The following is a 20,780-nucleotide window of genomic DNA, read 5'->3' on the forward strand; positions in this document are numbered from 1 at the left end:
CCTTTGAAAAGGAAGAAACCTTTGACAGAACCAGGCTAAGAAAGGGGCAGCCATCTGTCATGACTGGTTGGGGGGTGAGGGGCAGAGGAAAAGAAAAATGAGAGCACACGTTAGCTATATGTTGCTCATGTTGCTAAAAATGAACAACGTATGGTTTTCCTGGACTGTGAAAGAAATTCCTCAAGTCAGTTTTCAGTGACGTGACTGAAGACTTTTCTGGATGGCCGAGTGGATGCTTGTCAGAAACAGTTCATTTCCTTTCTTGGTTAAATGAACTCCGTCGGGTAAAAAAGTTGAGCTGTTGACAAACTTCAAGCACGGATGCTCAATAATCACTCCAGCAAAGCGGTCGACAGCCTTTCTAATGCTGGCATTCACAATCTCCCTGTCCTTATTGATTTCGCCTGGATTTCCATATCTCCACACTTGACGATTGTTGATGGATGAATATGCAATTGCCATTGAGGGGAACCCTGCGTGCAGTTGCATCAATTCCTTCTCAATGACAGAAGAAAGTTTATAAGCAGAAAAGAGTCCCAAATCATTGCCCCCAGCATGGATTACCAGTATGTCAGGTGGGCTCTGTCTGGATAGCTCCTCATAAAAACAAGGAAGGACTCCCCTCCAGCGCATTCCTTCTTTGCCAAACCACTGGACTTTGGCATTAAGTCCGAAATTTTCTCCGAAAATCTCTTTTGCTTCACTCTCGGCTCGTTTGATGTAGCTGGACCCAATGATCCACACGTTTGTTTCTCTCTGGTCTTCTGGCCTCTTGTTGTCTTTCGGTGTGTTTTCAGAGGTTTTGGTATCACTCAAGGCCGTATCGTTTGTTTTCTGACCTGGGGATTGTATAGTCCTGGACCAGGGACGTTTTTGGATGCTCTGTGTCACTGCTGTTTCTTCTGGCCTCTTGTTGTCTTTTAGTGTGTTTTCAGAGGTTTTTGTAGCACTCAAGGCCAAATTCTTTGTTTTCTGACCTGGGAGTCGGATAGTCCTGGACCAGGGACATTTTTGGATGCTCTGTGTCACTGCTGTTTCTTTTTTCTCAGTGTCTATTCTCATCCTCTTTCTCTCTGGAGAGTAGCTCTCAGAGTTGTTTTTGCTGCCTTTTGAAATCTGACTGTATTGTCTTTTCAACACATTTTTTCCTTCACAGTTAAGTCTTTCTTTCCTTGGTGGAGAGCAGTTGTCATCACTTCTCCTGCAATTCTGTGCAGCATAATCCGGGCCTTGCTTTCTCTTGAGTGGAAGCTGGACAAGTGCGTTTGTTTCCTGAACTTGGAATTGGATCATGCTGGACGAAGAACTTTGTTGGATGCTCTGAGTCACTGCTGTTTCTTTTTTCTCAGTGTCTATTCTCATCCTCTTTCTCTCTGGAGAGTAGCTCTCAGAGTTGTTTTTGCTGCCTTTTGAAATCTGACTGTATTGTCTTTTCAACACATTTTTTCCTTCACAGTTAAGTCTTTCTTTCCTTGGTGGAGAGCAGCTGTCAGCACTTCTCCTGCAATTCTGTGCAGCATAATCCGGGCCTTGCTTTCTCTTGAGTGGAAGCTGGACAAGTGCGTTTGTTTCCTGAACTTGGAATTGGATCATGCTGGACGAAGAACTTTGTTGGATGCTCTGAGTCACTGCTGTTTCTTTTTTCTCAGTGTCTATTCTCATCTTCTTTCTCTCTGGAGAGTAGCTCTCAGAGTTGTTTTTGCTGCCTTTTGAAATCTGACTGTATTGTCTTTTCAACACATTTTTTCCTTCACAGTTAAGTCTTTCTTTCCTTGGTGGAGAGCAGCTGTCAGCACTTCTCCTGCAATTCTGTGCAGCATAATCCGGGCCTTGCTTTCTCTTGAGTGGAAGCTGGACAAGTGCGTTTGTTTCCTGAACTTGGAATTGGATCATGCTGGACGAAGAACTTTGTTGGATGCTCTGAGTCACTGCTGTTTCTTTTTTCTCAGTGTCTATTCTCATCTTCTTTCTCTCTGGAGAGTAGCTCTCAGAGTTGTTTTTGCTGCCTTTTGAAATCTGACTGTATTGTCTTTTCAACACATTTTTTCCTTCACAGTTAAGTCTTTCAGCACTTCTCCTGCAATTCTGTGCAGCATAATCCGGGCCTTGCTTCCTGTTGAGTGGAAGCTGGAAATGAGTTTCTTCAGAATTTGGCTCCGGATGTTGGTGGTCCACTGTAGCAGAGCCAGCGTAAGCTTGTTGATTTTTGCCGTGATTACTCTGAGACATGTTGGAGTGTTGATAAAGCGACTGTGTAAAGATTCAACTGTTTTAAAATGTTTCTCAGGTGTACCTTTGAATGCTGCAATCTTGAGTGTTGCAAATAAATTGACTAAAAGTTTGGGATCCCTACCCCTATTTAGGGATTCACAGATCAAAGGCATATGAAATGCCTTTGATCTTCATGATGATGTATAAGGCATATAAAATGCCTTTGATCATCATGATGATGTCATGACATAATGTAACAGTAACATTCTTTTTTTTTTTTTTTTTTAAATTTGGTGCTATTATATATACTGATGTTGCAGAAGACAGAAAACATGCTGTTGTTTGCATACATTTAATAATGACCTCTGCACAGGAGCTGAAGCATTGTCCTGCCTGTTGCTCTTACAGTACTTGCAATAAAAATACGATAACGGTAATTAGTGACTGAGCAGCCCAGTGCTTTTCTCTTGATTTCTTTAGTCAGGGTAAATTCATTCACCTGCACGGCTTAGCTAAACGAACTGTACAAAACAAGTATCCCCGACAGCCGAGTGCTCATCTTAGCTAGCTGCGTCTCAGGACGTAGCTAGCGACAGTAGTTATGGATTAGCTTACAGATACATTTAACTTACCCAAAAAGTGCGGCGGGGCCTGGGGTCCGTCCGTCGGTTAGTCCGGTTTACTGAAAAACACCTCAGAATGTCAGTTTAAAACAGTCGGTCGTGGTTTTGTACGCTGGACCTCCTCTCAGCGTCCCCGCTCCATCGGCCAATCCCCTAAAATCGCCCCTGGGGGTGACGGCTGGTAAGAGGAAGGTCAGGTTATCCCCTGCCCAGAGAATTGACTGCACAAACCAGATACGGGCAGGGATGTTAAACTCATTTTGCATTGTGGGGATACAAGTCAGATATATAAAGTGCAGGTATTTGTTTAAAAATATAGGGTGCAAAAGTGAGAAGTTGTTCGAAAAATAACTACTCAAGTAAAGTATCTGAAAAGTTAACGAAGAATGTTAAAAGTAACGAAGTATTTGTACTTTGGCACAGAGGTGGGAAGCACCAAAGTTTTTAAAGTGACTTTAGCTGATGTATTATTGGAGTAGTAAAAAACCACAAGACTTCAGCACATTTTGTGAGTACAGGGAAAGTTTTCTCATCAACAGCTACTGTACTTGCACGGCTTGATTTGTTGGGACAATGCCTGAAGAATAAAACGCTGTTGTTTTACAAGGTATGCCGTCATTTGTGTTGTAATAGAGGTTGAGATAGTGGTAGAAAGTAAAGTACCAAAATTGTATAGTTATATATTTAGGTATTTGGATATACTTGGGTTCTTCGTCTATCAATCTGACCGCGTGGCCTAATGGATAAGGCGTCTGACTTCGGATCAGAAGATTGAGGGTTCGAGTCCCTTCGTGGTCGAATTTTGCTTACGTCGCAGCCGCCAAATTCGCTTTCGATTCAGTTGCTTTTTAGACAGCTAACCTAACCACCAAACGATAGCAGTTTTTTGGAATGTTTGTATCCTTGAGTCAAGTTTAAACTTAAAAGCAAAACGAAATGAAGATGTGTATGTGAAACGGAACTCCTACTGAAGCTAATAATGATTGATGGTATCCGTCCAAGCGAACGCGAACGTTATGGTTATTTAACTTACTAGCGAAAACGATTATTCTTTAAGATTAAGACACTAATGTTACAAAAACTCATCAGTCAGTTCTGGCAACAACAAACACGTACAACATTGAGTTAAATACAGAAATAATCACTCCCTTCACCGCTGGCAGCAGAGTGGCGCAGCGGAAGCGTGCTGGGCCCATAACCCAGAGGTCGATGGATCGAAACCATCCTCTGCTAGGTTTTTTTTTTTTTTTTCATGAAAGAATAACCCTTGGCTCTTCTCTCTTCAACAAAGTGCGGTTTATTATTAGTATAAGCGTCATTTTATACGTATGTCGTTGAAGCTAGTGTGTTAAAGTAGCATTTTTAGTTAAAAGTTGTCTTCACTTAAAACATTGTTGGTGTTTAGTATGAAACACTTTCAGTGTTTATTTTACAAAGAACAACAAGAAAAACAACAACAAAAACCCAATATGTACACCAACCACTTAATAAATAGTATAAAATCACAGGATTGATTATTATAGCCACTAAATCGCAGGAGGGAGAAGTATAACAGTCATCCACTTAGTCAAAATCCACACGTCTGTTCTGCTTGGTAGCTGAATGAATCTTCTTCTTTCTGAGGCGCTCCTTGTTCCTCTTTTCCAACCTGCACAACACATTTCAGGTCAAATTTAGCAATTTATAAAGTAGATCAACAACCAAATAACACCACTCTAAGCAGTACCTTGCTGCCCTGAGAGCGATGTCTTCAGCTGTTGGCTCATGGGGCTTCTCACTGGCTTCTGCTATGATGGCAGAGATCTTCTGTATGCAGTCAGAAAGGTTTCTCTGCTGACTCCTACTCAGCTCTGAGGTCACCAGCAGCTCCCCGGCCTTAGTGATTCGGGTTTTGTTCTGCACAGCAACATCAAAGTGAGGGGTCAAAGTAAGGGATGAAAATTAAAAAGGAAAAAAAAAAAATCTGCAAAGAGAATAACTGTATTTTCTGTTAACTGTGATGCAAGAGTAGAAATGAATGAAATTGACATCAACAAGTCAGACATATTTCTTAACTCACTGTATGTGAAAACAAACCTTTTCAAGGATTTTTTCCCGAACATCTTCTGGGATCCATTCTGCTGTTTGCACATGGAATCGGACTTCTGCTTTTGTGCTGACTGTGGATTGAAAATGGTAGACCATCTTATTAACATGCACTATGTTATGCACTAATTATGCACCAGAAAGCATTTATTTTTCATTTAAAATTAAACTGTGGTAACCTTTATTGACATGCTGACCCCCAGGACCGCTGCTTCTGCTGTAAGATATCGTCAAACGTTCTAATACATAACACAAGACCATATGGATTAATACATCGTATAAATGACATTTATATGTGATTCCTCTTGAAAATATATTTGTTTGTCCTTACCTACTGGAATGTGAACTTGGGTTTCCTGAAAAAAGTCAAAATAAAACCTGTGTTTCTCGTTGAATAGTTTAAGTTGTTGCCAAACTAAACACACCCTGGGATAATACACTACGTTCAATACGTCCAATAAGCTTTATTCGGAAACAGTAGGTAAACTAGTCCTTTTTTAAGGGACTTTTCTGAGGCATTCTTCCTACAACAAAAAGACAGAAACTGTTCGCGTTTATTTTACTGACCTGTGTGCCGGCTGTCTCTCGGGTCCCGTAACTAACACTCGACTGAAAGGTTTTGTTAGTGTGCCTCAGTACAACATTCCGTAATGTTACATGCTGCCTAATCACGTTTATTCCTACACAACGACAAAACACATAGGAACGTCGCGCAATGGAGGCCGCCATGTTGGAGTGACGTCTTTACGATGGTCGAAAGAACGTCGTGTAGCTGTTGCAGCGTCTCGTGACGGTAGCACATGTATGTGTCCTGGTATCTTCCACAGCAAACGTCGGGGTTTATTAGTAGTATTAAAGCTGTGTGTGTGCTAGTGAGATACTTGTTAATTTATATTTGGGTTTGGCTTACATGTTTGCAATCAGAAACATTAAGAAAAAGTCAGGTTCCACCGAGATTTGAACTCGGATCGCTGGATTCAGAGTCCAGAGTGCTAACCATTACACCATGGAACCACACGTGCGAGTGTCCATTTTTTATGTATTCAATTACGAGAACGAAAGATCACGCTAATATCTTCAGGTCATAAATTATCAATACAATATCAACTCACATGATGCAGAGGCCTGAGGTTGTTTAATGGCTCCACTAGCTGGCATTTTACCATGTCACCTGTTGCGACGAACAAATCCTGTTTTTCCCGCTTTTGTCTGAACTAGGTTCTGACATTAGGGTTCCGAGGTATCTGGAAGGCGACCCTGACCTTTTATAAATGACGCAAATGGAATAGAGCTCACTTTCTCACTGACCTTCGTTGTGGAAAGTACTTGGAGGAGACGGCTAGCTGGAAAAAGTGCAGATTGTGCAAAACTGACAGAAGGAGAATTTTACCTTTTGGACAAAGTGCTGAATTGCTCAAATTAAACGGCGCCTCTAAAATGAACAAGGTAAAAGATAAACACTTTGATTTATCGCACACATTTGAACCAAAACATAGGGCCACTCATATTTGCCTTTTGATAAAATCCTTTATAAGTGATTTTGAGATAAGGAGGGAACTTTTTTGGATATTTAGTATGTTTCCTCTGCTGCCTAAAGGTTAGATACCTGTAAACTTAAACTTAAATTCATTGTATCTCTAGGTTATTTGTTTAAACTGAATATGAACAACCCATGGTAATGTCAGGGTTGCTAGCTAGCAAACAACTACAGACATCTTGTTTGTATTAATGGCAATACCATGAAACGGTGCCTACATTTAAATTTAAAATGATACCTAAAAATGAAGAAGAACATAGAAATAGATATATGATGGATTTTGCTTCTCTTCATTTTAAATAATTATTCAAAAGTGGTTTTTACACGATCTTTTTGCGTATTTCTGTTATGATCTGTTATTTAATCTGGTAATATTGCAACTTCTGTTAACATCTGTTGTCTGCATAAATGCAAGACTCATCAGATCATCAGTCTGTTTGAGTAAAATGTACTTTTAACTCATCTCAAACAATAGAAACAGTAGAATATTTGCAAAAAAATAAACAAATGCCCCCATAGCAACGAAAGCTTTATTTAAAAGTTTTGGTTACTTTAAAAAATATATGTATATTGTCTATGTGATCTTATTGCATGGCTCTGTTAACATGATTTTAATGTAGTAATATATTTTTATATCTGTTATCTATATTTAATGTAAGATAGACTCATCATGTATTTTTAATCCATCTCAAAAACATTTGCCCGCATCAAAGGGGCCATAGTAACACTGACTTCTTACATGAAAGAATGAAAATAAAAAATGTAGTCTTTATTTATTTCTGCTATATAATCTTAGCACACGGTGTCACATGGGTTTATATGTGGTGTTTCAGTGCAGCCTGCTCCCAGATTTGGTGAGCAGCAGCATGAAGTCAGCGGCTGATTTTAAAGTGATGATTTAAAAGTGTAATAGTGAGAGCTTTTTCGAGATCTCTTGCTTGCTGAAATGTGGTTGTCTTTCTTTTCTAGATTCCCTCTGATGGAGCGGGAGGACTGGGGCCTGCTCAGTTGGACTCTGAAACAATCGCCACCCCACGCCTGCGAGATGTGTCACATGTGTAAGTCACAAGTCTAAAGTCATCAGTACACCCAGAAGTTGAAATTATGAGCATATACTTATTTGGTTTTCTTAATCATTTTTAATTGTTTATACTAGGCTGCAGATGTCTTTACCTGGATGTATCGAGCCAGAATTGGAAGACATCATTTGCCCTCCGTTACAGAGCTCAAACGTCTCAGATCGTCCAAATACACTTCTACAACCTTTTAATTGTGGCACGGCTTCTTCAGAGGAGCTGATAGAGGAGGAAAGGCTTTTCCTCAAGTTGTTTATCGAGCAGTTGGTGGCTCACATTGAGATAAAGACCCGCACACCAACAAGGAATGTGGACTTAAGTAAATTAGAGGCACATGTGAGAGCGAGGACCCCTCTCGACTTACGGTTTACTGACCCAAAAGCCTTTGACAAAGTGCTCATCCCCATTTACAAAGACCTTTGCAAGAAGTTTGGCTCCAAATACCTTCTGCTAGCTGCCCTGGACACTGGGGATGTTGCCTTTGAAGCAGCTGTTGCAGAAGGACTGACAACACGGCTTACAGCGTCTGCACAGAAACCTGACAACCTGTTGAAGAGGCTTTTCTCCAAGAGGTCATTCAAGTTTGCTCCGTTCAGAGATGTGAAACCATGTCACACTGATGAAAACAGCCAGAACGACAGAAAACTGGTTCCACCTTTGATGAACAGAAAGGGTGATGGTGTCCGGAAGAGGCTGTCCTCCATGGCTTCTGCTGTAAAAAAGAGAATTGGTGACAACTTTGTCACCAGCGAATGCCAAAGCCTGGATTTCTTTAATGGCAAGCCTCAATTTATGATTGTCCCCCTTCTCTAATATTTATCCTGAGAGATCTGAAGATGAGCTATTAAATTGGTCTTTTTTTAAGTATTGTTTATCTTGAAAGATTTAAAGAGGATTTGTTAATTTGGACTATTGTAATAAAACATTGAATATGGATCAGAGTAAGCTGTCAAGTTTTTTTTTTTGATCATCGATGGTTTCATCATATATTTATCTGAAGCTAAATGTACATCCAAAGACGTGCGTGCCAAGAATATTGTAGACAAACAACAAACTGCAGTGAGAATCATATGTAAGTAAGTATGGTATCTCTTGGGTGACATAAAAATATAGTAACAAAACCATAAACTGTGTAATAAAGATGGAAACAGCATTATGCATTTTGAAGCCTCAATGTGTGTATTTTGGTTATCACCAGCTCTTTTCCCCCTACATTTATTTATCTATTTTAGTTGATTTTAATTGGTAGCTCTGATTTAGGAATGAAGGACACTGCATGCTCATACATAAGAGTCACAAAATCACCATGCTCTAAAACGGGTAGGGAACGTTAGTCAACCTGCAGGACACCGGCTCTCGAGGCCTGGAGTTCCCTACCCCTGCTCTAAAACATGCCCAGTCTTTTTCATAATCAGTTTAACTCTTCATGAGGAACTAAACAAGAACTGTAACTAATGACTAAGACCATAAACTCCACAGGAGAGTGTTTATTGATTGATTGATTGACCCTATTATTGTAGGGTCTACCTTACAATATAAAGCACCTTGAGGCGACTGTTGTTGTGTGGCGCTATATAAATAAAATGAAGCCATACATTACACAAACACATAATCTTCGTCGCCCCCTGTGGCAACGTGGCAAAATGATAATTTACTCATCTAAAATCTGTCAGGGAGTCAGTAATCCAAGAGATGGTGGGATAATGTTTCTGGCATTTCCCGTAGCTTCTTTCTCAGTAGGAGCAGCTATATTGTATAACATGCTCTTGTGAAATCAAAGAAGGAAGCCCATTTGTACCATGCAGCCATTGCTAGAAGTGGTATCCAAATATTGGTAGAATCAATACCAATACTGGCATATGTATTGGATCGCTACTATGCGATAGGATCTATACTTAGATACATACATACATCAGAAAGGAGACATGTCTGTGTAAATACTGGTCCTCTCAATAAGTCACACTTCAACATTAACTAATAATAAAGATAAAGTTTTATTTTTGTGATAGCTGTTGCTTTACAAGACTGATTACCTATTAACTATTCAGGCATTCAAATAATAATGAACAGTCATTAAAAACGTGTTTTGACAGGTTGATGATAATTTAGCTCATAAGTCATGTCATGCTGCTCTTAAGCTGCCTTTAAGTTAAAAGTATCTGTATCGGTATAGGTATCGACAATACTCCCTCCAGTATCTCATGTTATGAAATCGTGCTTCAGCTGGAAACTCAACAGAAGAGAGCTATATTTCTGTCTGTATGGTGAACAAGAAACCGGAACTCTAATTTGTCCCGGTTTCACCGGAAGGCATATGCGGACGGACACTGCTAATTTTCCTGACAAAACAAACCCAAACCTACTCAAATGTATCCGTTTTTTGTTTCCCTAACATTTATCAGGCGACATGATGTACTCAGTAATATGCTGACACATTACTAGCTAAGTAGATAGTCCTTGTCATTGGTATTTGTACTTCATTTCTCGGAATAGCTCGATAGTATTTTTAGCTAAGGTTAGATGCTAATCGCGTAACATCCTGCAAGCCGTCCCATTAACAGCATTAGTTGCACAGTCTAATGCTAGCCAAACGAAGTGCCAGCAGGTTGCATACGTCTATAGAACAACAGAGTCACAGGTCGGCCTTGTCGGGTGTAGCTGACACACGCGCCTGGGTGGAGTTAGCGGTGTGGGGTCTAGATCGTATGGAATAATTATGCAACGCTGGAATTTCGATAAGACACCAGTGGGTGAAGATCGTTGCCAGCTGGGTTGGCTGTTGCTTTGTCAGTGAAGTCATGCATGACGTGAACTTTGTGTTGCTCAAGAGAAGCCTGTTCACTGTGTAGCGGCGAAGCCATCCTCAGTGAGAGATCTCCGCTGTTTACCTGCAAAATGCCTGGAATGGTGGTGTTTGGTCGGCGCTGGGGGATAGCCAGCGACGATCTGGTCTTCCCGGGCTCCTTTGAACTGTTCATCCGTATACTTTGGTATGTTGATTACTCTCGTGAATACTGAAACACATTTGCTAACCTAAGCCTGCCTAACTCGGCGCATTAATATAACTGACTTGGTTGTTGTCTTTCTCCAGGTGGATTGGCACCATGGTGTTGTTCACTTATCACAAGGGTCACTTCGAATGTAACGGGAGAGGAGTTCTTCATAGCTACCTGGTTGGATTGCTGGTTGTGCTGGCACTCATCATCCTCTCACTGTGTGCTATTGTCTACATCAGTGCTCAAGGTAAATTAGTTGGGGTTCATTAGAGGTCTGCCTCCTTAGTGCACACACAAGGGCCTCAACCTTAACCCGAATATGACTGAACTTTAACAGAGCAACCTAGGAACCACAAGTAAGCCTGCAGTCTAAGAGCGAAGAGCTCTAATTGGGTGATACTATACCCAGTACTATAAGGTCATTAAGATAATTTGGGGCCTGATTATTCAAGACCTTGAATGTGAAGAGCAGGATTTTAAATTCAGTTCTGGATTTAACAAGGGAGTCAATGAAGAGAAGCCAGTATTGGAGAAATCTGCTCTCTCGTTCTAGTCCCTGTCAGTACTCTTGCAGCAGCATTTTAGATCAACTTGAAGTGAACAATGCCATTGAGTCATTTCCTGTTTGCTTCTTTAGCAACATATATTGAGCATCTCGTTGTCTTGTGTAAGAGTTCTCTGATGGGAAAAATTGGCAAATCCTCACCCATGCATCAGACCTTGCTCTAGAAGGGGTGTGTTTTCCACACCTGCACTTTTCTAGAAAATGCCCCTAGTAGCTCCCTAGTACAGAGTACATATGATGTGGGATTGTTTTGATGTTGTAATAGAGCAGCTAGCGAGTGGGCATCCTGTAAGCTCCCTGCATGCTCTGTTGAGACAGCTTCTTGACTTAGATCTAATGGAGAATTTGGAGTAGTGTGGATACTTCTGAACCGCACATTTTCATGCTGTGTGCCACATGTGAGAAAGGACAGCTGTGAAGAATATTGCGATTTAATTCTCCTGCCTTTTCCTTCTTCATGTTGGGCGGAGAGCTAACTGAATGCTAGACTAACTTGTTGTTGCATCAAGTTGTGTTATCTAAAAGATGTTGGCTAAGGGATAGCTGGTTAGAATACTAACTTTAGATGATAACAGTTAAAACTGTCGCAGACCATAGGATGCATCAGTGCAACAACGTGATTGGCTCAAATGTTTTCTGGTTTAGCTGGTGATTGGCTCTTTGCAGAAACAGTTTTACTGATTTGAAAGTTTCCAAACTAACACTCTTATATGTTGCACATTTAGATATCTGTCTGTCTGTTGTGGAAACTTCTGTCCGTATCTTTAGTGTAAATTAATTTTTATTCTTCTCTGTCAGGTACCATTACAAACCCCGGCCAGCGGCGCTCTATGCCCGCGCTGGTGTATCTGCGGGCGATACTGTATGTCCCTGAGCTGGTGTGGGCCTGTCTGGGAGCCGTCTGGGTGTCGGATGATGGCCGTGGCTGTGATCCTGCCACGGTAGGAGCTGTTATCTCGGCAGTTGTCGCCAGGTAGGTTTTTCAGGTGCCAGGATTTTGGTTTATTGAACTAGTTAATTAGTTACGTTGCTTTGATCAACCTTTTTTTCCCTGCTTGTTTCTGTTGTGGCAACAGCTGGATCATCCTGCTGTTCACGGCCGTGGGGGTAGTGTTCGTTTTTGACCCACTGGGAAACCCCCGTCCTCAGCCTCCTGCCATGGAGCCGCTGGGAGTTCGAGACATGCAGAGCAGCGAGGGCACCCAGTTTCTATCCACGGCTCGCTCACTCGCTGTTAAAGTGTGGGAGAGCAGGCTGCGGCTCCTATGCTGCTGCCTGCCGCAGGACGAGAGCTACCGGGCAGCGTTTTCCAGCATCGCTCAGCTCTTCAGCAGCTTCTTCTCTGTAAGAGATCTCTGAAACCAAGCAGAATACAGGCTGAAAAAAAGAATGTATTTAACATTTAAATAAGCTGCGTCGAATATAATTTCCACTGATGCAAAACCTACTGTGAGATCCTCTCTGTCATGCTGCAGGACACAGATCTGGTTCCAAGTGACATAGCAGCCGGTCTGGCTCTGCTGCACCAGGAGCAGGATAAGATGGAGCGAAGCAGAGATCCAGATGTCGTAGTCCCTCATAGCCCTTCCTCTCCTGTAGTAAGTCACGATTTGTGTAGATGAAGTCGAGCTCATGCTGTGAAACCAGCAAAGCAGAGTCCTACTTATTTGTCTTTTACTATTTCAAGGGAGAAGATCTGGAGGCCGAGCTGGAGAAAGCCACCCACTGGATGCAGTTTGCTGCGGCTGCTTACGGCTGGCCGCTGTACATTTACTCCAACCTCTTCACCGGGCCCTGCAAGCTCAGTGGAGACTGGTAAGATGCTGTGCGTGTTGGAATCAGTGGAACCTGTGGTGAGACAAGTAACCCAAATCCTAATGCGTGTACGTGTTACAGCTGCAGGAGTCGTGTGGCCGAGGACGAAATCGTTGGAGGAGATCACCTCGGCTGCCATTTCTCATCCATCCTACAAACCACTGGTTTGCAGTACAGAGACTTTATCCACGTCAGCTTCCACAACCAGGTGGGGGTTTCACTCGCCATTTACGTTACATAAGGTTCAAGTTGAAGGGCACCTCCAGCCTCACGACAGCACATCTAAGCACACATGGTATGTTGCAGATCTATGAGATCCCCTTCTTTGTGGCTCTGGATCATAAGAGGGAGGCGATTCTGGTGGCTGTCAGAGGAACTCTTTCACTTAAAGTGAGTTGGGACCTATTTTTTTTCCCCCTTTTCCCTTGCCAAAAACAGTATGGGGTATCAGCTGTCTAAGTATGGATTGTTACTTATTTTAGCAATTTGTATGTTTGTGTTTTTCTTCCCTTCCCCACAGACAGCCCTCTCATTCTTATTTTGAAAGTTGATGCTAACCAGCTAGACTTGAGGTTTCCTGTCTTGTGTTTACTTGCTGGCAGGCTTTGATGTCACTCTCAGATGTACTCCAACTCCACCAACCTGCCTTTGTGTCCTTGCTTTATATCACAGGACACCTTCAGAGGTCTTTTTCTGGCAGCATGGCCTTTTCTGTGTGGCAGATACAAAATCCCAAAAATACACTCAGATTTTGCATCAAGTTAAAGCTCAGAGCCACATTTGTAATGGTTACTGCCTGTTATTGTCTCTTTATCTTCAGTATCACTTCCCTCTTTTTGTGTGCAACGAAGTGAAAAGTCAGTGAAAGGATAGACTGATGAATATAGGTCTTATGTCTCCATCTGATGCCATGTGACCCTTCAGCACTCACTCAGTAGCACTTATACAAAAAAAAAAGTTGAAGTGAAAGAACATCAGTGTTTGCATCATTGAGTGTCCACACATGTGAGTGATGTAGGTGAAATGTTGATTTGATTCTGGAATAATTTAACGTTTCTTCTTATGAGTCTGGAGCTTCAGGAAGGAGCTGAATGATTTTTACCCACAAGAGATTTAAACTTCATGTCTCCTGCAGGATGTCCTCACAGACCTGTCTGCTGAATGTGAGAACCTGCCGATAGAAGGAGTGTCAGGAGCCTGCTACGCCCACAAGGTGAACATTCATTTAAATATGGCTCTCCAAGGTTGTCATTGTTGAGGTTTTCCGCCAGATTCAGCAGATGACTGTGTCTCCTGCAGGGCATCAGCCAGGCAGCGGGTTACGTCTACAAGAGGCTGGTCAACGATGGCATCCTGAACCAGGCTTTCTCCATTGCACCGGTAAGAAATGTAACCGGGGCCAGAGGCTACCTTTCAGTTGCACTTTAGGTTATTTTAGTTTTATCACAACTGGATCATTTCACCAAAGATCAGGCAGTACTTCCCACTGAACCACCTGAGAATCAGTAGTTTTCTTTTGGGGTTTTGTTTTGGTGCAGTAACTTTGGTGAGGGTTTGTCCAAATGTTATGCTTTTTATTTTGGATAATTTTTCCAGCATTTGTGATCCTTGAGAGAGCAACGCAACATTTTCAAGGCTAAAAAACAGATTTTCATTTTTCCTCATAAGCAATTGAACATCAGTGTCACAGGACTTGTATAAAAACTGCACAGATTAATTTGTCAAGAAGAACAGAAAACAAACACTGCTATCCTGGATGTTTGATCTGTTTTCTGATAATTCATTGAAAAGAAAAAAGAACATTTTGGTTAAACTCTCAGTGGCCATCTCACAATGTGGGATTGGTGTTTGGCCAAAACAAGCTATGTGATCCGAAAGGTGTCCTTTTTGCTTACATTTTGAAATGAGACTCATCTTCAACACGATTCCTTAAGAGTCAGTTGTATCTTTGAATGTAGTCATATAATAAAGAATTATGAATATTATCCAAGTTGCTCAATCCACTTATATTAGCTTAAAGGTTTATAAGAGTTCTGCTTTTTAATCTGTTAAAACGTGTGATGCAAGATCCAAGAGAACAATCACAGGGTTGTTGCTGCCAAATCAAGCCCACCATGAAGGAAAAACAACTTTTTTTTCAACATCAGAAAGTGGTTAGTAGGTTGTTGCACATATTCTTGGTGGAAAAAACATTCTTACTACTCAAAGTATTTTCTCCTTTGGATTCATTGTGCAGCACCAGCTAAGCTTCACATGCTCATGATAACCAGTTGGTAAAACCATATATGATACGGCGATTATCAAGAATTTGCATGTGTCTCACAGTGTCACCATAAGTTGTCAGTTAAACTTGCAAACCGCACCTAATTCGTTCAAACTCAGCCTTCTCAGTTTTGCAACCTTGAGTGCAGAGAATTTCAAATGTAACATTCATTTTTATCCCACGTGGTGATGTCAACATCCTTAAAAATTTACCCAAAAAACACTTTCTGAAGTTTTCACTTGTGAATTCTCAGAAAAGGGGCTTAAAGTTTAAAGTGGCTGCAAAGTTGGTTTGATTGCAGTTTTTAACAGAGCTTAAATGTGTGTTTCAGCTGGAAACTCTATCTCACAAATAAAATCTTGTGAGTTTTTTAATAATCTGAAAATATAAAACTGGCCTGCTTTTTTCCTTCCTATATGGAAAAATAAAAGCTCTGCTTTCTGTGTGTGTGCACTCGGGCAGTTATCTCCCTTTTTCTGTTTGAAGCCACACAGATGATGTGTTTGTGTTCCTGTTTTTCATAGGAGTATAAATTGGTGATCACCGGTCACAGTTTGGGTGCTGGTGCAGCCTCAGTGCTTGCTATCCTCTTGCGCAATTCCTTCCCCACCCTGCAGTGCTATGCATTCTCTCCACCAGGGGGCCTCCTAAGGTAAGGCAGACAAAGTCTGAGGTCAGGACCGATTTTAAACGGGTTTGGCAGCTACAGGCTGTGAACAGATCTGGTGGAAGAGCTGGTTGGCTGAGCAGCAATTAGAAAAACTGCTCTGCCACCCAGCTAATGTGATATATGTAATGTCATATTTAAATAGAAAAAGTGTTGATTACATTTGGATACTGTCAGGTATGGGACACTTTTCTTATTGTGTTTTTTGTTCTATTTCCTCTCTGTGTGCAGTAAAGCTTTAGCTGATTACTCCAAGGACTTTGTGGTCTCAGTGGTCCTGGGAAAGGATCTGGTTCCCAGGTAACACAGAAAGCTCTTTACATTATTTACTTCTGCTGATGCTCAATAGATGCTTGTGACAGTGATGTTCAATGTTCACAGTGGATCATTAAAGGTCGTGTATATTTGTGTGCTGTCTTCAAAAAGCCTGCATGAATGTTCTGTGGTGAAACTATTATAGACTACTGCATGATGGAGATTCTATATTTGGCTCTACCCTGTTATTACTCACATAGGAGAATACAAGTGTAACTGACACACTCCTTTACTTTCTAAGCCTTTGTCAATATTTTAACTCAAATTTCTATATGCAAACTATTGTGTGAACAGATTGTAACATGTTTTAAAAAACTTAACATTTTCAGACTGTGTAGTATTTCCCCTAAGTTGATTGCTAGTAATTTATTATCATGTATTTTTATACATGATGCCATTAAAGTGATCTAAATATTATGGAATCAAAAATGTGATCAAGTAATATAACAGCCATGAGTGTTTTTATTTTACGTACTTGAAATGTTTTGAATCTAAGAAGTCTGTTCTCTCTGTCCACTTAGTCTCAAACCAACTTCAAGTCAGGACAAAAAACAAAAACTGATGTTTGTTTTTGTCCTATAAGTAAGACAACAAGGAAGAGTTAGTTCAGTCACTAGCAATATGTCATTGTTAACTAATGCTAGCTCACCTGCTAACATAGACTAGCTGCTAGCAGTGTAAAGTAGCAAATTCCTATCTTAGGTGAGTAACATCTGCTAATTTGGCCAGTATTTTGACCAGTATAGCAAAAGCTGTAATGGTCCACTTGGGAAAATAAATTTGTTTGGCCTTCAGACAACAATTCTGATTGCTACACCGTCAGACAGGACAGGCAAAAAAAACCCCGCAACAAGTCACTCTCAAAAGCATGTCACTTTTAATTATACACCTATGATTATAAGCTACTCAAGGGAAATGTCAGCTTGTTAACTTAGACATTTTGCTACCACCCAACATGGATCTTTCACTGTTGTCCTCTTTCAAACCAGTTCATCGGGCAATAAAAAGGGTTTATGAGCCACCAGGGAAAAAAATAAAAGGAATATTCCCCATTTGATTGTAAGTGGTTGCTGAAGTTTGATGACATTTCCTGGAAAAATGATTGCTAAAGCCCCAATCACACAGGCCTACTGACTGGTCACTGACCCCCAGGCAACCACCTGTCACTAGGGGGGGAAAAAAAGCATGGATGGACCAGAGTACGACACAAAATCTCCAGTTTCTCAAGTTGTTTTAGTGAATGTTTGCAGACAAACGTGATCTTTTGAGTTTTTATGAATGTTGTGCAGACAACCTTATAATCAATCAACTGTCTCTGTTTGTTTTGTTTTGTTTTCCGCTAAGACTGAGCATTCCCAACATGGAGGATCTGAAGAGAAAGCTACTGAAAATAGTTTCAAACTGCAATAAACCCAAAGTAAGAACCCTTCATATAGCCCTATGCCTGTAGACTATCTGGAAATATCTTGAAGTTGCAGAATTCTGGACCCTTTTTTTCATGTTTGCATTGCAGTACCGCATCCTGCTGCAGGGATGTTGGTATGAGTTGTTTGGCGGAGACCCGGATGACTGCCCCACTGAGATGGATAACAGGAGGGAGCAAGAGCTTAGCCAGCCCCTCCTGGGAGAGGAGTCTCTAATCGTTCGCCACTCATCCTCCTATCAGAGCCTGGGATCGGATGAATCACCCGCCCACACACCTGCACACTTGCCTCTCTTCCTCCCGGGACGCATTCTGCATATCACAGAAGATGGGCCGACACGGAGGTGGGTCTGCAAATGTTTCATGTTTCCAATGAGCAGATTCACAGCAGACTTGCCAAGTGTTGATGACTTTGTGTATCTTGTAATTCTTTTTCAAGAAAGGCAAAAGTTCTAGACATATTCTTGGTTGATCACTGACTGGTTTGCGGTTCAAAAGTACTTCATATCCCCATCAACAGTAAAGGAATTGGGAAACTCAATGGCAATTTTGCTGGCTTAGCATATGAAGACCAGTTGAGTATTTTTGCCATCACTATGCTAGTGTTTCAAACTAGATGTGTGGGGGAAGGACCAAGGTTTACTGCATACTGATGGAGTACGATTGTGCATACACCATTCGAATTCTTTGGGACACTAATGAGCGAAATAATGTCCAAAGTCAACATCGTGTTGCATTTATTAAGACTTGAAACTGGAAACTGAAGACATAAACTCATCAGAAAAATATTTACTGATGGCATGAATCAAAGGAGCTGAGGGCAGTTTTCCTGTGCAGTTCATTTTACAACCAGAGGAGTCTCCCCCTGCTGGACATTAGAAAAAATACCCCCAATTTTTTAAAGCAAGCTACTTCCATTATTTATCTACAGTCTGTGAACTGTGTTTAGTCTTTCATGTGTTCATGTTCATTATAACCCCTAACCCTAACTAATAATTTTAGATGCATATAGTGTTATGAGAGAAAAGCACATAAATTAGTTGGTCACTCTGTCCTCTATTTTCCTTAGATCCTGCTTTTCCCAGGTCCGGTACCGTGCAGACTGGTCAAATGAAATGGCATTCCGGAGTATTTTGATCAGCCCCAGGATGCTTACGGATCACATGCCCGACATTGTGCTCCGAGCACTCGGCACTCTGACCAAGGACAAGCCCTTTTCCCTGTGCCCTTCATCTTTAAGCGACAGCCAGCACAATGCTATCTGAAATGTACCATAGAGACTGATTCCTTGTGTCTTCTCTCCCCACCTCCGCAATGTTTAAACCATCTGCCAACCATTTGTTTTCTGTTTGTCGATGCCTGATAAAGGACTGCTTCAGGTAGTTCGCGTGGCCTGTAATCACACCATTTCCTCATATTTTGGCGCCAAGCCTTATGAAATTTCAAAGATTTCAAATATACAAGTATTTGATCAGAGAATACGTGAAAGCGTAGAGAGCTGCCTGTTATGATCGCCATGGAGGGAACCTTATTTGTAAAGAGAAATTCTCTGGAGCACAAAGTTTCATTTGTTTAATTGCACTTTTAATGATTTATATCAAATAATTTGATGTATTTTGACTTTGAGTTACTTCATGAGCAACTGAATGCCATGATCTTTGAATGTGCGTTGTGTACAATATTTGACAGTGCTGCAGTTTTTACTGTGATGCCAGTGTTGTTGATTTTTATGTCAGTGTGAGCGGTGTGTGGTTGGAAGAGGCTGCCCCCTCCTTTCTTATCTTCTTTCTCTTCAAAGAGTGAGAGCAGACTGAGTCAGAGTGATATAAGGGTAGCTTTCACCACAGAAACCTGTACCGGATTCACACCTTCATTGTGTAGTGGCTGTGGTTAGCTTGTCCTGTGTTTAATGTCTTGAGACATCAGGTTGAACAGTGCCTATGCATTACAGAAACCAAGCTGAGAGACACGGTGATGAGAGCAGCTTGTTTACAGTGAGATTTTTTTTTCTTCAGTGCAGTTTGAATAGTGCATGGTGTTTGGCATAAATGTGTTGGTGTAAGAAGTAGAAAGATTGTACTTACACAAAACGTGGGAACCTGTTTACTTGCCATGGATATTGCTCATTTCAGGTGATATATATATATTATATTATAATATGCCTGCATAACAATCTCAATAGAAAGCATTGGACTTCTGGATGCAATTAAACTCTTTTGTGAAGCACACCTTTTTTATTCTTTCTTTTTTCCCCTCTTCTGAATAAACAATGAGTTTCTCAGTGAGATGAGCCTGTTGATCTTAGACCCATCAAGTTTTATAAGGCTTAACAATGGGATTAATCCACGGACTGAAGCCACAGGAGTCAGTTGGGGGGGGGGATGTAATTATGAACAGACCAGGAGGCATTAGTTCTTACCCTATTTTTAACTTTAAACACAAACAAATTCAAGAAAAAAAAAGTATGACTGTTGTTATGTAATGCAGACAGCTCATTTGAAAGAGGCAACAAGATCAATGTAAGCAATAATAAAGGGTTTTAACTAAAATATATATATTTTTTAGTGCAGAGATTCTTTTTAGAACCTCCGCATTAATGTTATACTTCAGGCTATATATTACATAAAGACTGAAAGAAACCTAAAATGTGTTAAACGTTGATGTTTGGTATAAAAGGTTGCTTTTCTGAAGTGTTTACCATAAATCAAAAAGAAATTAACACCATATTATCCCTAAAAACACTTTTTTTTCTGTTCCAAATTGGATAAGTTTGTCCTGTAAACACATTCAGTTCAGTTGATTTTTGCTTAATTAGTGCTATATAGCAACAACAGTCGCCTCATGGTGCTTTATAATGTGAAGTAAAAACCCCACAGGAATACAGAGGAAACAGCAAAGATCAGAAGACCCCCTATAAGTAAGCACTAGGTGACAGTGGGAGGAAAAAACTCCCCTTTAACAGGAAGAAACCTCATCTGCCTTGACGTTTGGGGAACAGACATTGGCAGGTTAAAGAACATCTTCACAGGTAGAAACAGCTGTGAATAATCCCACCTCTCTTACGTGCTCCCTAGGTAAAAGCCATGACCAAATCCACTTAATAATTTAACAAGTATTACATCAAAAGGAGATCACAGTATGGAGAGCTGATAGAATGAGGATGAAGTTTCTGTTCATTTTGTTGGATGCTTTGTTTTTGTGAAA

At 40.9% G+C, this 20,780-nt stretch overlaps 3 protein-coding genes and 3 non-coding genes across 7 annotated transcripts; 4 read left to right on the forward strand and 2 right to left on the reverse strand.

The window, feature by feature from the left end:
• Nucleotides 1-3,559: 3,559 nt before the first annotated feature.
• Nucleotides 3,560-3,632, forward strand: trnar-ucg. Its single transcript has one exon. It is a non-coding gene; the product is annotated as a tRNA-Arg (tRNA).
• Nucleotides 3,633-3,995: 363 nt separating this feature from the next.
• trnam-cau lies at nt 3,996-4,067 on the forward strand. The gene has a single exon. It is a non-coding gene; the product is annotated as a tRNA-Met (tRNA).
• A 52-nt stretch (nt 4,068-4,119) lies between these two features.
• On the reverse strand, nt 4,120-6,128 carry mrpl58 (mitochondrial ribosomal protein L58). Of its 2 annotated transcripts, none has more exons than XM_039616815.1 (6): nt 6,032-6,128; nt 5,251-5,275; nt 5,099-5,158; nt 4,911-4,993; nt 4,561-4,730; nt 4,120-4,482 (listed from the first exon to the last, which is right to left on the reverse strand). In XM_039616815.1, the coding sequence occupies exons 1-6, from the start codon at nt 6,083-6,085 to the stop codon at nt 4,398-4,400; spliced, it is 477 nt and encodes a 158-aa protein (XP_039472749.1). In that variant the 5' UTR covers nt 6,086-6,128; the 3' UTR covers nt 4,120-4,397. The 2 variants fall into 2 exon arrangements, with proteins under 2 accessions (XP_039472749.1, XP_031609217.1); XM_031753357.2 differs by lacking the exon at nt 6,032-6,128 and adding an exon at nt 5,487-5,803.
• Nucleotides 5,862-5,933, reverse strand: trnaq-cug. The gene has a single exon. It is a non-coding gene; the product is annotated as a tRNA-Gln (tRNA).
• Nucleotides 6,129-6,232: 104 nt separating the features above from the next.
• Nucleotides 6,233-8,566, forward strand: LOC116330861. Its single transcript, XM_031753310.2, has 3 exons — nt 6,233-6,365; nt 7,426-7,514; nt 7,613-8,566. Exons 1-3 carry the CDS (start codon nt 6,357-6,359, stop codon nt 8,343-8,345), a joined length of 831 nt encoding a protein of 276 aa, XP_031609170.1. The 5' UTR covers nt 6,233-6,356; the 3' UTR covers nt 8,346-8,566.
• Nucleotides 8,567-9,842: 1,276 nt separating this feature from the next.
• daglb (diacylglycerol lipase, beta) lies at nt 9,843-19,804 on the forward strand. Its single transcript, XM_031753331.2, has 15 exons — nt 9,843-10,522; nt 10,624-10,775; nt 11,892-12,066; nt 12,170-12,437; nt 12,569-12,691; nt 12,781-12,908; nt 12,990-13,116; nt 13,215-13,298; nt 14,044-14,121; nt 14,208-14,288; nt 15,696-15,823; nt 16,070-16,138; nt 17,498-17,570; nt 17,667-17,920; nt 18,646-19,804. Exons 1-15 carry the CDS (start codon nt 10,428-10,430, stop codon nt 18,839-18,841), a joined length of 2,031 nt encoding a protein of 676 aa, XP_031609191.1. The 5' UTR covers nt 9,843-10,427; the 3' UTR covers nt 18,842-19,804.
• Nucleotides 19,805-20,780: the final 976 nt, after the last annotated feature.

This window comes from Oreochromis aureus, linkage group 8, assembly GCF_013358895.1.
Source record: "Oreochromis aureus strain Israel breed Guangdong linkage group 8, ZZ_aureus, whole genome shotgun sequence".
NCBI classification, from domain to species: Eukaryota; Metazoa; Chordata; class Actinopteri; order Cichliformes; family Cichlidae; genus Oreochromis; species Oreochromis aureus.

Coding starts and splice junctions, on each gene's coding strand:
- mrpl58 (XM_031753357.2), bottom strand. CDS start 5,648: ATGGCGGCCTCCATTGCGCGACGTTCCTATGTGTTTTGTCGTTGTGTA. Junction 5,159..5,250: donor CCAAGTTCACATTCCAGTAG/GTAAGGACAAAC, acceptor GTTATGTATTAG/AACGTTTGACGATATCTTAC. Junction 4,994..5,098: donor GGGTCAGCATGTCAATAAAG/GTTACCACAGTT, acceptor TTCAATCCACAG/TCAGCACAAAAGCAGAAGTC.
- LOC116330861 (XM_031753310.2), top strand. Junction 7,515..7,612: donor CTGCGAGATGTGTCACATGT/GTAAGTCACAAG, acceptor TGTTTATACTAG/GCTGCAGATGTCTTTACCTG.
- daglb (XM_031753331.2), top strand. CDS start 10,428: ATGCCTGGAATGGTGGTGTTTGGTCGGCGCTGGGGGATAGCCAGCGAC. Junction 14,122..14,207: donor GAGCCTGCTACGCCCACAAG/GTGAACATTCAT, acceptor TGTCTCCTGCAG/GGCATCAGCCAGGCAGCGGG. Junction 14,289..15,695: donor AGGCTTTCTCCATTGCACCG/GTAAGAAATGTA, acceptor TGTTTTTCATAG/GAGTATAAATTGGTGATCAC.